Raw genomic sequence first — 15,999 nt, 5'->3', positions numbered from 1 at the left:
ATTTCCCTCCAGACATCCCTTAAAATTGCAGTCATTGTGAAGGAAGCAGGGCTTCATGTCCTCTCTTACACCCAATCAGCATTTTTAAATCTCCAACTCCTTCCCTCCACTTCTCCAATTTCCTTTTCTCTTTCACTATCCTTTTTCCCCACACTATAATACTATGACCTTCCTTCTCTTTTTCTTCATTCTTTTATCTTTCTACCGTATCCACTATTTTAAACTGTATTGTTATCAATATTGCATTACTGATCATTATCTTTGGGCATTATGTGATGAGTAATAATATTTTATATGCTTTTGCTGAGTTTGATTTTGTAGTGAAGAATGTTATGGACGAGCTGTGTTCTTGTGTTTTTGTCTACAGGATGGAGAATTTTACATTAACACAGAAATGTTGTGACAATCTGGCCTCTGCTCTTCAGTCACAACACTCCAATTTGAGAAAATTGTGTCTGCGTGACAACACAATGGGTCATTCAGAAGTGAAACTGCTGTGTGCAGCTCTGAGGAGTCCCCACTGTAAATTAGAAACACTTAGGTAAGTGAACACTGGCAAATTTCTGTGGGGTTACACATTTGAAATTAACAAATATAAACAATAACAATGTTTAAATGTCTTTATTATCCCCAAGGCACACTTTGTTTTATAGCAGCAAACAAAATAATAAAACACGCAAAAAATATATATTTAAACATGAGCAAGAGAATCAACTGTTGAGCAAATTAGGTCTTAGGTATAAATAAGTGCTTGAACCTGTTTGTTTTTAAATTGGGAAATTTGTATCTGCATTTTGAGGGGAGTAGTTGGAATTCCTTAAACAAAGGGTATGAAGGGTCATCTGGAATAGACTATGCTTTATGCAAGATTAACTGATAGACATGGGGTAATATTGAATGATCAGCACCAATGACTTTCTGACAGTTTGACAATACTCTTTGTTCCTTTGTTCTTACTGCTTAAATTCATATTCCCAATCCAGCAGATCAATGCAAAAGTGAAAGCAGATTCAATAATGCACTGATAAAAATGCTTAAGGTTTCTTAAGATAAAATAGACGTTGTCACCATTTTTTGAAAATAGGAGCAATGTTTGCCTCAAAATTTAAGTTACCGTCCAGAACAGTCCCTAAATATTTGTATTTATCAACCATCTCCACTGATTGACCCCTGATACATGTTTGAGTGGGTGTCTGAGGGTTCATCCTGAAATTAATTTCCATGTCTTTGGTTTTAGAGACATTCAACTTCAAATGGTGACAAACTCCTCAAATTGGACCCCCTCATCTGCTTTAAGCAAACTAACAATAACAAAGTAATCTGCAAATTTAATTATGTGTATAGAGTGTTGATAACTCAGTGACTTTTATTATAGGACAAAGAGTAAAGGAGTAAAGACGATACACATCCTTAGGTGGAGCAGTGGAGGAATACAACTTGTTAGACAAAGGATTACTGACTCTTACCCTCTGAGTTACATCTGTAGGGAAATCAGTAAACCAGCTGGATGATTAAGATTAAGATCAAGGCCAAAACTAAGACAATAGTTTGGTTGCCAATAATTGTGGTTTGGTAGAATAACATGCTGAAGAGAAATCTACAAATAACAGCCCAACATGAATCTTATATCCTTCAAGGTGCTGGAGGACAACATTAAGAAGGTGTATTGTAGCATCTTCCAAACTCTACCTGCCCTACCCATTTCAAGCTAACTGAAATGGGTCTAACTGCTCATGTATCTTTGCCACAGTCTTGTTTTCCACAATCTCTTTAAATACCCGTGAGGGGAGGGCTACTAGTCTATAATCATTGAGTGAACTCGGGAATTCGACTTTTGTCGCTTGGAGCACAACTGATTGGTTTAATTACAATTGGAAAATAAAGGAAAAAATGTCACACGGCAGTCTGGCCATTTCAATACTCTGCCTGGATTCTTCCTCTCCTTAACATGACTGAACAATTTACAATCCTTACAATCATCAGTGTTAATTCCACAATCTGTGATCCTGCCTCTAAAAACAGAGTTCACTAGTAAAATTATGTATAGTACATCAAACCAAAGATAGAATTGCTTAATTTAATTAGCAAAGTCAGTATCTGATTTTACACCTTTGTTAATGTAAGACTTTTGTGAATTTACTGGCACAATATTTAGTTGTAACAGTTAATTGTGTGAGTTTACTTTGGCTTTTAGGAATCAATCGGCAGAACAAAAGGTACAGGGTGAGGCGAGTTGCACAAAAAGAGTCCAACTGTATTGCTCCAGTGATCAAGTGGAAGCACAGTGGTAGCTAGCTGGCTCAGGATTAAGCTGCAGGCTCACCCTCTAACTTGGTGCTTCGGGAAAACATTTAAGTCCCAAAGTTCAGACAACAAGTGTGGCAGGCCTGTGGTTCCGTTGTCAGCCAAGTTGGTTCAGTGGAGAGAGGAGGGTGGCTGAGTTAGAAGTGATGCAGTGCTTTTTAACTGGAAATAATATGGTTGGTGATTTTTCAAGAAGCTACCAAGTGGAGTGGTTACCCAATCCTTGCAGGTCCCTGATTGGTTGATCATCTTGTTTGATGATTGACCATATCCTATAACTTTTAGGATTATTTCCAGATATTCCTCTGCCAAACATCCAGGCACTTGCAGTGGACACCCGTCTTAAAGCAGTATTGATAATGCATCTGGGCTGTCCTGGGAAAGATCCTTATCCAAAAGATAAGCTCATCCCCTATGCTTGCTCACATGCAAAGACCACAAGGTCATCCTGTGGCTGATGACAGACAGGTGTCTCACCGCATTCCAGTGATAGGCAACTGGCTTTTTGGTCCAGGTACACAAATATTTTTAGAAATGTTTGATATCACTTCATTCTAAGTGAAATAATAGGCCTTATCCTTATACTAATGATCCTACCCATTCTTAGGCATACCACCATTGAGTTGATACTTTGCCATGTATGAATTACCTTTACATATTTCACCATCAACTTTTTCTTATACCTTAATTTAGCCAACTTAATCTCTCACAATTTTTGAGCCTCGCTACTCAAAGCAACATACCCTCAGTGAACAATTATGTTTTTCTTGGTAGAGCAGACTTGAGAGATTTTGAAACCCAGGGCTTGTTATTGCGGTATGCAGTACAAGATTTCAAAGGTGAATTTTCACAAAAGCTTACTTATCTGTCTGTATCTGTCAGTTCATCAAGATCAGAGCTTGAAACATGTCCCAGTCCATAACCTGTAGTTACTATACAGTGTCCTTGGTCCAGACCGGAACCACCCTGCATTCATCTTTATCTCTTTGTAGGGCCATTTTTTAGGTGGGAACCAAATACACCACGTTGTGATCAGACGGATTTGTACCCTTCTTTAAGTGATCCGTAGCACAATTCCAATACTCTATTCTGTCTTGTTGGACAGGTAATATAATGATGAAAATGTTTCGGTGACTTTTGTAGAGAGGTTAAAATCTCCCATGATGAAATTGGGAGCCCTGGGGAACTTGTTTGAAAATGCTGACCAGTCCAGGTGATTCTTTCTGCTGCCCTAATCATGTTGACTTTAGGATTAATGTAGACCACAGATTTCACATATAAGGAAACCCTTTAGGGAGGTAAAATGGATTCAGGGAAACTGATAAGAGTTTGATGTGAAGCTCGCAGGATTTCATCAGTGTTTGCCTATGTACAAATAGTCGCTTCTGCCATGCACCTTACTGATCTCATGAGGGTCGAGGTCCTAGTGCACAGGAGTTCTGTGAACAGCAAAAGGCAGGCATCCCTGTACTTGGAAAGGAATTTGGCATTTACTCGTAGATGAGATCATCTATTTTACTCCTGATTGACTGTGCATAACCAGGACAATAAAAGGAAGATATATTGAGTCTTTGATGCCCTTCTTTCCTCTTTTTCTGACTGATGTTGCTTTCTTACTCACAGTGTACAGCATTCATCTACCAAATCTCTGTGCTACAAAACTGTATGCTTAGTTCTCTCTAATCAGTTAGAATCACATGGTATGGTTATTGTTGAGGTAGTAATGCAATAACTGTTACGATCCCTGCCTCCTGGCAATGGAAGGGGCAGAAGAAGGTGTAGTCTTAGTTCAATTAGTCAACCTATTAGAGTACGTATTCACCACCACACCACCATCTCATCTTGTATTTAAGCACTAGTCTTTCCCTACCCCCTCGCTCAGTATTGGTTTTCCATTCGAGCTTCTTTATTGCGCTAAGCCTTCTACCTCCTTGTTACGTTGTTGGTTTCGGACTTTGTTTTTTTCCTTCGACTACGGTTTTTTGGATTACGGCTTGGCTTCGGTTACTCTCTCCCTGTTTGGATCACTGGCTTCTCCTGGACTCTCGGCTCATTCCTTCGTCTACGGTATTTGGATCACGGCTTGGCTTTGGTAACTCTCTCCCTGGTTATAGGTTTACTGGCTTCCCCTTTGGACTTTGTTTTGGTTTTTAAGTATCTCCTTCTGGTAATTTAGTCAGCTCCTGCAAGTGGGTCCATTACTTGGTTTCGGTTTCACTGGCTGAATCCTTAACACTAACAAATTCTTTACATAGTCTACATTGTCTTTACATAGTCTACAGACTTGTCTGTCATATATTTTTTTTAATACCTGAAAATGAAAATACAACGTTTTTGGGGCAACTACTTCATCTGTACCTGTATGTTTTTAATAATGTAATTTGAAGGCAATTAGTAACAGTTAATACAACATCCATCATATTTCTAACCACTGAATCCAACACAGGATAACATGGGAGCCGGAGCCTATCCCAGAAAGCAATGGGCGCAAGATATTCCCAGGCCTGTATGCCAGTCCATTGCAGGGCATACAAAAACACAGAAATGCCCACACTTTCCAGAAGCCAATTAGACTATCAACAAGTCATTTTGACTGTGGGAGTAAACTGGAACACCTGGCAAAGTCCCACATGAACATGGAGAGAACATGCAAGTTCTATACAGATAACACCTCAGTTCTGGAATTAATTCCAGGACCCCAGTCCTGCCTAAATAATATTAAATAACTTTATAAAATTAATGTCAGCCATTGAGTCATGATTCCTGTTAATCACTTAAATAAATGTTTTAAATAAATGTTTTTTCATAACAATTCCCTTATTCAAAAAATAAATTCCCTAGTTTTAAATATCATGAAATATTAATTAAATAACTTTAACCTGTTTGAAACTAAGACTCCATGACAGGATTATAATTGAGTAGAAATGAGGAAGCAGGGTGTCTTGGAGCACAGAGTTTTGTATAAAATAGGGATTTTTGGAGAGAAGAGGAAGCACTGCAGTGGGGCTAATGAAGTTTTAAGGGAGACTGTATACCTTGTTTACCAGGGATTCCCACACCCTCAGCCCTAGTGGAAACAGGTTTGAGGGATGTTTATGAAGCTTGCTCTGTCTTTGTCCTTCTGCATCACTTGTCCCAAGAATTTAGCTGATTTTGTCTTCTTGTTTCCCTCTCTTTCTCATTTTTACTATATCCAAATATTGTAAAAGACATTGTTATCATTTATATATTATAATAATTTCTGTTTGTTGGAAGGATGTCATGGTCTGGCCTAACAGATAGATGTTGTGAAGACCTGGCTTCTGTTCTTCAGTCACAATACTCCAGTCTTAGAGAGCTGGATCTGCCTCACAATGATCTAAATGATTTTGGAGTGAAACTGTTGTCTGCAGCTCTGTGTCATCAAAACTGCAAATTAGAAACACTGAGGTAAGTAAACAGTAGGATATTTCTGTGGAGTTTTAAGTTTGAAAAGGACAGAAGTAGTGCTAATGATCATTTAAATAATTAAATCAAAGATATTTGTCTCTACACAAGTTTAATTTTTGTTTCCATGACTTAAGTGTTCTGAAGTTGTTACTGCATTTTGAGTCAAAAGATCATCAGTTTGAATGGTGAAAGTGAAAATTAGTCACTGTTTTTACAATAACAGTCTATTTTTTCTCTATACTTACTGCCTCTTTCCCCTTATTATTCTTCTTCACTGCCTGCTGTATTTCCCTTTATCTTTACATACTGTATGCAAAAAACAATTATTTTCTGTGCATGGATGTAGACGGTGTGTCCCAAAAAAGGCATAAAAATTGCCTGTCAGCTTCATCCGAGAGATGATCTCTCTCACAACCAATCGTGATTTGATAAGTGTCCAGAATTAATGTTACTTCATTTACATCAGAAACTCTTACACAAAATAGATAAAACAACACATTAGATTTCATTTTATATTGAAAAACAAAATAATTCTGCTGCAGTGAATATCTCCTCTTTCCTCTCCTGTTCTCCCCTCTCCTTCTTCTCAACAGTGTTGCTCTGCCTCCCTGTTTACCCTGTCCCTTCCTCTTTTTTCACTCACTCACCCTCCCAGTCTCTCCTTTCCTTTCTTCCTCCTATATTAATTGACTATATCATCATTGTCAATGAGCTGTTCAGATTTTCATTTGTGTTCCTGTCTTTTTCCAGTATGAGGGACTGTGGGCTAACAAAGAGATGCAGTATATATCTAAACTCTGCTCTTCTGTCACAACACTTCAATCTGAGACATCTGAATCTGAGTTACAATAACCTGTGGGATTCAGGAGTTAAAGTTTTGTCTGCAGCCCTGATGGATCCCAAGTGTAAATTAGAATCACTGAGGTAAATGAACACTGGATGATTCTGTGGTGATTGTTTTAAAAGAATGGATGTACAGTAGACACCAAGAGCTGAGTGGTTTAAACCTACAGAGGAGACTCACTGTATCTATTTAGGGCTACTCTAAACATGGCATTTCAATGATCAATTGTATTAGAAATGACAGACCAGAAACTTCCATCAAAGAATCAAACCATATTCTTATTGTCAAGAGGCAGTCTAAGATTATTTGTAACTCTATAACCAAAAAAGTCACTGTTGCGATTAGTGTCTTACAACATGCAACACTTGCAAGAAAAATAATTCTGTTGGATGCTCTCTCATCCCTATGGAATGAGTTGTTAGTGAGAGAACCAAGATAAGCATAAAGTTCTTGTGTCTCCATCGCAGCTCTCTCCTTTTTCATTATTCACTGTCTCTGCCTACTCTATCTGTTAGCAATCTGCTAACGGCGTATGCACCAGGTTTAACTGAGTGGCTTTTTTATCAGTTTTCTTTTTTGTTTGTGTATATAATATATTCAGTTTTTGTACATACAATTTTTTTAGTTTAGTTTATATTATTCATATTGTACAAAAGGTTTATTTAGATTTCTTTTTTATTGGTTGGTTCAGTGTCTACCAATGGCCACTGATGGAGAGATTCAAATGGGATTTTGCATTGATTTTGATAAATTAACTAGATGGAATTAAAATCATGTTGATGCTCCTGCTTCTTTAGAAAAATGTGTTGTAGAACCTGGAAAAATAATATATTGCAGAAAAATAGTATTCATTCTAGATGCCAATATATCAGTAGTTGTTTTTTAGGTAGCGAAGATCTAGTCTGAAGATCTGAATGCCTATTACGGCAAGAAAAGTTATGACTTCAACTATGTCATCTTTCTTGAAAGATGAACTATTGATCAATAACTCAAAATGTTAATGAAAATTCATGAGGTGTCTGACATCAAAATAATTCCTTTGGGGTTAAATTCTCATGATCATAATCATGCTGTAGTTTTTTAGGTGACAGTCGATTAAATTACTAAATAATCCCGATAAAGAACTAAAGAACTAAATATCGCTTTTTTGTTTTTGTATGGATGGGTACAATTATGTTGTTTTTGCAACCACATTGTTTATTTAATATTTTGTGTGTGGCTAAAGACACTTTGCTGCAACCTGTAAAGGATGGAAAAACAGTGAAGAGTCGAAATTTGAGGCGGAAACTGAGGCAGACATAAAAGTCAGAAATTCAGGCTCTGTTGTCAACAGAAGGATGGGTGATTTTATTGTTGAGCTTGGGAGCAAAGACTGAGTAATGACAGGGAACTACAGAACATAAAAATGGAGAAAAAATAGTGATGTTACCCCCCACAAGCAAAAAGGCACTATATCTCAGGTAGAAAAACAACACAAGCACTCTTTTCAAGAGTACAAACTGTCACAAACATATTGCAAATGAATATGGTAGGGGCATCCATGTTGTAAGAAGGGGGATTTTGTTCTGATTTTGGTCAAGCTATCAGGGTGTAGGGTATTCTGTTTTTGGTCTGTTTGTGTGTTACATGCTTAAATCTATGGGATGCATAGATTTGTAAATGTATTATAATTTAATGTTGTGTTTTGTGCAATCATATTTTGTTGTTAATTAATATTTGTTTGACTTTAATTTATTTATCATCATGAATACACTGGAAAATGAAAAACAACACGCGCGTCTTATATTTGCAGTTTAGTTTTGTAGTGCAAATATAGAATGGAAGATGTGGATGAACTTTGCATTTGTTCAGCTGTGCTCCTGTGCTTTTTTTATCTACAGGGTGTCACAGTGTGTACTAACAGACAGATGTTGTATATATCTGGCCTCTGCTCTTCAGTCACAACACTCCTGTCTGAGGGAGCTGGATCTGAGTTTCAATAACCTGGGAGACTCAGGAGTAAAACTGCTGTCTACAGCTCTTAAAAATCACAACTGTAAATTAGATACATTGTGGTGAGTAAATGGAGGATAATTTGTTTTAAAAGAATAAATGTCAGCACAAACAGCTGAGTTGTTTAAACAAAGGAGACTCCTAGTGCGTTTCTCTGCCATTGTCAGAGTAAACAGCATCTTAAGCGTTAAGTTATATTTAACTTAATATACAGTACTATATACTGTAGTATACTGAATCAATTGATCCTTACTTTTGAATAATGAATTTGAGAATTAGCTATAATGTTTTTATTATTCCTCAGTATAGACTGCTGTCTCTCCATGTTAGCTTTAAATCTTTCTTCATTATCTCTTTCTACAGTATGTGTATTTATCCTCTCAAAATGTTAGTATTAACTTTCTTCCCTCATTATTCACTGTTACTGCCTGCTGTCACTCTGTATTCATTGTATTCTTACATTAACCCTTCTCTTTATTAATTGTCGTATTAAAGAGCTTTATTGCCATAACAAATCAATTATTAAATTGAGATTTCCAAACCATACTAGTTAATCATTGTGTTAATAACTATTTGTGGCATGCCACCTGTAGTGAAGACAGTAGTTGACCTGCCACTAATATTGAACTGAAATTGTTTGTAAATGGGTTTACATGGAGTGCACTGTTTGATAAATTAGTTAATTAACGGAGGAATACAATTTTCACATTTTTACATCGGCTTAATTTAAATTTATTATACATTTAAATATAATATATATATAGTATATAATTATGTATGTATTATTTATTAAATTATTTGGTATATAAAGGGACTAACAGTGGAAGTTCATGGGTTCATTTAAAGAAACCTGTGCAGTAAATTCTTGCTGTGTGATCCGGCCCAACCATCTGGGCTGCTATATGCATGGAGTTTGCATATTTTTCCCATGTTCATGTTGGTTTCCTCTGGGTGGTCCAGTTTTCTCACCAAAAAATACTGGTATTTTAATTGGCTTCTGGGAAAATCTGTCCTTGGGTGAGAGTGTGTGTGTCAAAATAAGTGTGTGTGTGAAAAATTCACTTTCTGTCAAGGTGACGCTGTTCCGTTTAAGGAAGCACGAAAGAACGTCAAAAAAGAGTTAAGAAGGCTAAACGTATGTACAGTATAAGGCAACAGTATTAATACATGTGGTAAATCTGACGCTGACTTTGCCGATTTTTATGGGGGTGGGGTTATATTGCAAAGCCTTCTTCTAATATAGTGTAAAGTTCTGTTTGCCTTCACTTTCAGTGCCCTCACTGCCAAGTTAAAACTCCCAGATATACTGATTATCAATCCAAGGTGTGTGTAGCTGGTTGTGTGATCTAATGTGTTATTGTTCAGTGTGAACTGGTACCCGTTTCCCTAAGATCTGCCTTTCTTATGGAAAACAATGACTCTGGTCTTGTCCAGATTGACTGTCACTGCCCAAGTCAGTCAATACTGCCCCACTACTGCCTTGGTGCGACAGCAGGACCAAATTATCAGCATAGAGCAGGAATATTTGTGTTGTGTAGTGTGAGGCCAGGTGCTGCAGATTGTGCCCACATCTCATTGGCATAGATATTGAACAGTGCTGTTTCACCCCACCACCCTAAGTGGCAAATGTTGTTCTTTTATTTTCCGATTCTCTCCCATTCTCTGAGTATATTGACTTATTTATATCTAAACTTTACCTCCTACAGCACTTTAAAGAAGTTTTAAAAAGTCCTTTGTGCCATTTTGGACTAAATGCTTCTCTTAAATCAATAAAGCAGGCAAAAGTTTTTTTTTTAGTGGACATGTTTGTTTATGAGTATAAGTATGTGGATCCCAAGATGTTTATATACTGTATATTATTGGCATGATCACATGTGAGTCTTAGTAAGGTAGGTAATAAAATGATTACTAACATTTGGTGTTGTACTCAAGAATTATAAAGTAAGATGTTGATGAGCTGTGTAGATATTCAACTGTGCACCTGTCTTGTTGTCTACAGGATGCGTAAGTGTGGACTTACAAAGAGATGCTGCAAATATCTTTCATCGGCTCTTCAGTCTCAACACTGCAGTCTAAGACAACTGAATCTGAGTTACAATAAACTGGTAGATGCAGGAGTGAAACTGTTGTCTTCAGCCCTGATGGATCCCAGATGTAAATTACAGTCACTGGGGTAAGTGTCACGCCCGGTACACCTAGAGGGCACTGCTCTTGTGTCCTGTTCCTAGTTCCCAGTGATTATTAATGCCTTTCTGGTGTGTCGTCTTGTTGAGCCTATTTATTTCCTGGTTCTGCTCTGCTACTGGCTCAGCATTGAGGGTTCGGATGTCTTGAGACCCGCCTAGCACCAGGTTGCCTCCTCCACGGCCTGAGAGCATAGGTTTCTACCCGACATCGTCTGACCTTCTGACCCTGGGTTAATCCCAGTTTCGCCGCTACGCATAGGTTTTTGCTCTCCTGCCATTCCACGGCTTGCCCTTCCGACATCCATAACAGTAAGTAGTAATAATAATCATCAACATCATCATCATATACTGTAGTTCTTTTCTGGACACTCCACTCAAAGCACTTGACAGGTAATAGGGACTCCCCTCCACCTCCACCAGTGTGCTGCACCCACCTGGATGATGCGACTGCAGCCAGAGTGCACCTGTCACGAACAGTTCTTTCCGGGCCCTATGCGGAAGACATGATCCGGAATTGTGAGGATACAATAGGGAAAATAGTCATGCAGGAGAAGGGTCTGGAGATGGGGGGCGTGTCTGAGGAGTGCAGGTGTCCAGGGGGAGTGAATCCAAGGCGAACAATCCAAGGGTATATCCAAAGGGGGAATCCAAAACGGGAGGTTGAATCCAAGGCCAGTGGATCCATCCGAATTAATTAAAAACAAGGTCGGGACCGGCGGGACAGGGAATCAGGAACAAGAAACTAAAACCATGAAGGAGCCAGACGCGGCAGGACCCCGGGCTCTCACGAAGCAGGATTCAATGAGAAGCCTCGGGCAAACGTGCGTCTGCGTCTGGCTTTAAAAGCGCGTTTTTTGACTTTTTTTTAATTGCATTTTGGGCGCGGACAGCACATACAAGGGTTAATGAACTGCGCCAAGAAATTTAAAATAGTATTCTTTAGGTGTGAGGGTAGGAGTGGACCGCAGCAGGCATAATCAGCAAACCAGGAAAACAAAGAACGGGACAGGTGAGATGTGTATCCAGAAAGCGAGTGATCAGAAAAAGGAAATGGAAAACGCAGAAAAAGGAAACGCTTTACAGGATAAAAACAATAACAACAGTAGTGGCTGGGCAAACGATTTTTTTAAATCGAAATACAAATTGAGATACTGTACTGTATAATGATGTGCATGAACAAAGGTATACTGCAATTTTCCTTAGATACGCGATTAATGCTTCGTAGGAGGAGGCGGTCTTTTCCTCTTGTCTAACAGTCTGTCCACAAACAAAACATTCCTGTTAGACAAGAGGAATTGAAAAAAAACAATTTTGTCAATGAAAACCGGTGTGTGTGTCTCTCCCTGCTGGATGTCCCTCTCACAAACTGCTGAATGAATAAAATAATTTTATTGAAAACGCGTTTGCGATTGTCTGGTATTTAATTTGGTCCCTTTTAACTGTTTTTCGATCTACTGTATTGCTTTGAGATGCCACTTTTAAAGGCGATATGTAAAATAAAGTTTTTTATTATTGTTATAGAGAAACATGATCAGATTTTCCCTGGTTCAGAAAAAAGTTCTAAAGTGCTACACATAACTTTCTTAATTCGATGTATTTAAAGCAGTGAACTACTGTAGGTGTCACATAACATTCAGAAATACAATCACGTATTTGACAAATAAAAACGATTATAATCTAATCCTTCCACATTTGATCCCAAAATCCCAAGAAATATAAATCTTGACGGGTAGAAAGCTATGCTGAAAGTTTATTAAGATACTTAGAAGACAAAGATACTGTATCAATTTATGTTGCATTAGCCTGATTATGATTAAAAAACACATATAATTAAACACGCGTTTGCGATTTAAATCAGAACACGATTTAAATCAATATAAATGTTTATATTGTAACGCATACTGTCCAGCCTCCATTTCTCTATAAAAATTTACTCTGTTGCACACACACACATAATAGAAGCAGGAACCACTGTCAGAAGGGAAGATATGTTCAAAATATCGCAAATATCGATCATGTTGCAATATTTTGAAATATAAAAGTCAATTGATTGTCCATAATATCGCTATTCTATTTTTTCGAAGAAATGTTTGTTAAAAGAAAAGTCTAGCACCAGCTGGATTCAAACACACAACCTGCCAGCTGGTAGTCATGCACCTAGACCAGTCGGCTACAAGACAGCTCACATGAACAAGCAGGCGAAACAGCCCTACACAGCCCCGTCGCAGCACACGAATACCGTTATTAAATTCTTTAGATACGCGATTCCATATTATATTAGCAGAAAAGCTTAAAACTACCACTTTTTCACACGCTATTTCACATGCTAGTTAAATACTTCGATGCTTAAAATTGTTAGGGAGAAATGGAATACTGGTGTGTATTTTTTTCTTTAAAGTACCAAGACCAGCTATATACTGTATGTTTATGTTCCAAAATTAATATCGTTTATGGCCTTCACACGCGTTACAGTATGCTCCTATTCTTTTTATGCTCAGCTACTAAGATTTTCCTTCAGTGGTAAAATTCAATATCTACAACGGGCACAGCAAAGACGTTTACTGTACTGTAAGTCTTTCTACGACAGACCAACGGACCACGAGTGCCCCTGTTGGTCAACCAATCACGTACTGCGGTGCCACGCGTCATCTTGCGTCACACTGAGCGACGCCACCTGCGGTACGTGTCTATAACGCGCACTTTGAATGGCTGCATCTGTATACTTAACATCAAACAACATACTGTATTAAGGAACAAGTAATAGGTTCATTCCATGCTGAAAAGAGAAGAGAGAAAACACAACGTTTTGAAAGAAGGCTTCACAGCCAAAATGTTGTGTTTTCTCTCTTCTCTTTTCAGCATGGAATAAACCTATTACTTGTTCTTTTGCAGACTACGCATGCTGATGCAGCCACCCACCTAAACTAAATAACATATTATACATGTACTGTAGCAATGTGAGGATTGATTTGAACAATTAGAAAGTGGAACAGTAAGTTGTGAGAGTGTTATGATGGAGTCAAGCAAGCACAATAACAAGGAGATGCACACTCAAATTCTAATCGTATACTGTAATATTTGATTTATTAACACAATACCAAACCTCCTGCTGTAATAATATATTTGTGAATTAATCGGATGAGACACGTTTGATCATTCACTTATGGATTACATTTTAAATTATGTAATTGATATAACTAATGATATCAGAAATATATCATATTTAAGAATAGAGACAACGCAGCAGTTAGCACTGCCCTGGGGCCCTGTGGTGCTGTCTGAATGGAGTTTGCATGTTCACCCTATGGTCACTTGGATTCCCATTGGGTGCTCTGGTTTTCTCCCACAGTCTAAAGACATGCAGATGGGTGCATGTTTGTATCTGTGTGTGCACTGCCATTCACCCATTGCTTGCCAGGATAGGTTCCAGCACGTAGACAAGTAGAAGAACAGTTACAGTCACAAGAGTTAACTAACGTTGGGTAAGGAAGTAAGATCTGAACAAAGTAGTCAATAGAGATCATTCCTTCCCTTCCTCTTTCAACTAGAGCTGTAGGGTCATTTTGGAGTGATCCCTCTGTCTCTTGGGCTGTGACAGGCTGTGTCCCTTACTCTTTCCCCTCTCTTATTCTTAGTTGTACTGAAATTTCAGAAAGAGTTGTGGATAAGCTGTGCAGATGTTCTGCAACAATTTATTTATATCTGCAGGATGGAGAAATGTGAACTAACTGAAAGATGTTGTGAAGATCTGGCATCTGTTCTGATGTCACATAAGTCTAATCTAAGATGGGTGCATCTATGTGGGAACAACCTGGGGGAATCAGGAATGAAACTGCTGTCTATAGCTCAAAGAAGTCACTACAACAAGGTTTGACAATTTATTTTGTGACTTTATGCTAATAATCTTTATCATCTATTTTTTCTCATTATTTTATTTTCTTTCTTTTCACAGTTGTGTCACTGTGACTGTCCTCTCTCTGCCTTTTCACAACTTTATCACATACAGTGGGCTAAATAATTATAGGCACCCTTGATTAAGATTAACAAAAAAACTGCATAAAATAAACAACACAGATAATGACCTATATTTTATTCCCCCTGAAACTGTTAAAACTGCAGGCTTTTATTTTAATACAATTATTTCAAAACAAATGTTTTTAAAAGAGTTAATCAGAACCATAGGTCTCAAAATTATTGGGTCATTTTCCTCTATAATGTTTAATAAGGTTAAAGAACACATTGGGAGAGAAGCTATTCTGATTCTGGCTGATGTGTGAATTCTGGGATTTTAGTGTAACAACTCTGCACTTACCAGGTAGCGTGCAGCTATCTGTTTCAGTGAAGTGAACCCAAGTGCAGGCAGAGACAGACAGGCTGAAAAACCTGTCAGGCAAGGTGTTGCAGCCAACAATGAGAGAAGCACAGTCAAAAGCCATGGTCAGAAAAAAGCAAAGTTCAAGCCAGGAAGTCACATATCAGAGGCACACAATGGATATCCAAGGGCAAAGTCAAGGTAAAAAGCTGGGTTCAAGGCACAAGAGAATGTAATAAAACACTAGGTGATCCAGGAACGCAGTCAAGAAAGCAAGTGAAGTAAAGCCAGGAGATCTAAACAGGTGCACAAACCAGCACTTTCTTAGGAGCGGGCATAACATTTAGTGGGTATTTTTGGGAAGAATGCTTGTTTTATCCATTAATGTCTTGTAGTATAGCAGAAATAAAATCTGTTTCTGTCTCTCCCTGCTGCCAATAGGAGCACAGTTTGTCCTTGCTGGGCAGCCAAGTTTGCCAGTGTTGCCCAGTTTATATGGCTAGGCTGTGGTCAGTGAGCCTGTAATGTAATAGGACCTGTTTCTCCTTGTTGTCACTCACCTACTGTAGATCAGACATTGCATCAGTGTGCATTGGTTTTTCGAGACTGGTAGCAGTTTGTATTGTGTGTTTCCCAGTTGGCAGGGTAGTGTTATTTATTTTTTTCAGTAATTTGGAAGATTTGATTTGTAATGTATCGGCAATGGTCATCAAGGCCAATACATCAGAATGTAGGGTGGGGGCTCTTCTCTTTGCATTTAAATTACAGCCAATATTTTACTTCTATATTTGTTTTGTTTTTACTTTGTTATTTCAAACATTACTGCTGTTTTTCCTGGAAGTTAAAGTGAGGCAGTGCTGTGAAATGTATAAGTTGTGATACTGATGACAATCTCTGTCCTGTTTAACTTGTTCATTACCTGTGTAAAGTAA

At 38.1% G+C, this 15,999-nt stretch overlaps 1 protein-coding gene across 2 annotated transcripts in view; it reads left to right on the top strand.

The window, feature by feature from the left end:
• The window catches only part of LOC148815472 (protein NLRC3-like), a 62,039-nt gene that overhangs the window by 41,240 nt on the left and 4,800 nt on the right, over window positions 1-15,999 (top strand). The window contains exons 7-12 of one of the 2 annotated variants that reach the window (XM_088905121.1): window positions 368-541; window positions 5,560-5,733; window positions 6,484-6,657; window positions 8,458-8,631; window positions 10,569-10,742; window positions 14,464-14,623. In XM_088905121.1, the coding sequence (XP_088761247.1) occupies window positions 368-541; window positions 5,560-5,733; window positions 6,484-6,657; window positions 8,458-8,631; window positions 10,569-10,742; window positions 14,464-14,623 (1,030 nt within the window). Of the gene's footprint in view, window positions 1-367; window positions 542-5,559; window positions 5,734-6,483; window positions 6,658-8,457; window positions 8,632-10,568; window positions 11,117-14,463; window positions 14,624-15,999 lie in introns of those variants that run through there. The other variant, XM_088905122.1, reaches the window with a different exon arrangement.

This window comes from Atractosteus spatula, chromosome 25 (genome assembly GCF_055471065.1).
Source record: "Atractosteus spatula isolate fAtrSpa1 chromosome 25, fAtrSpa1.hap1, whole genome shotgun sequence".
Taxonomy (NCBI): domain Eukaryota; kingdom Metazoa; phylum Chordata; class Actinopteri; order Semionotiformes; family Lepisosteidae; genus Atractosteus; species Atractosteus spatula.
This window is presented reverse-complemented; position numbering and strand designations above follow the sequence as displayed.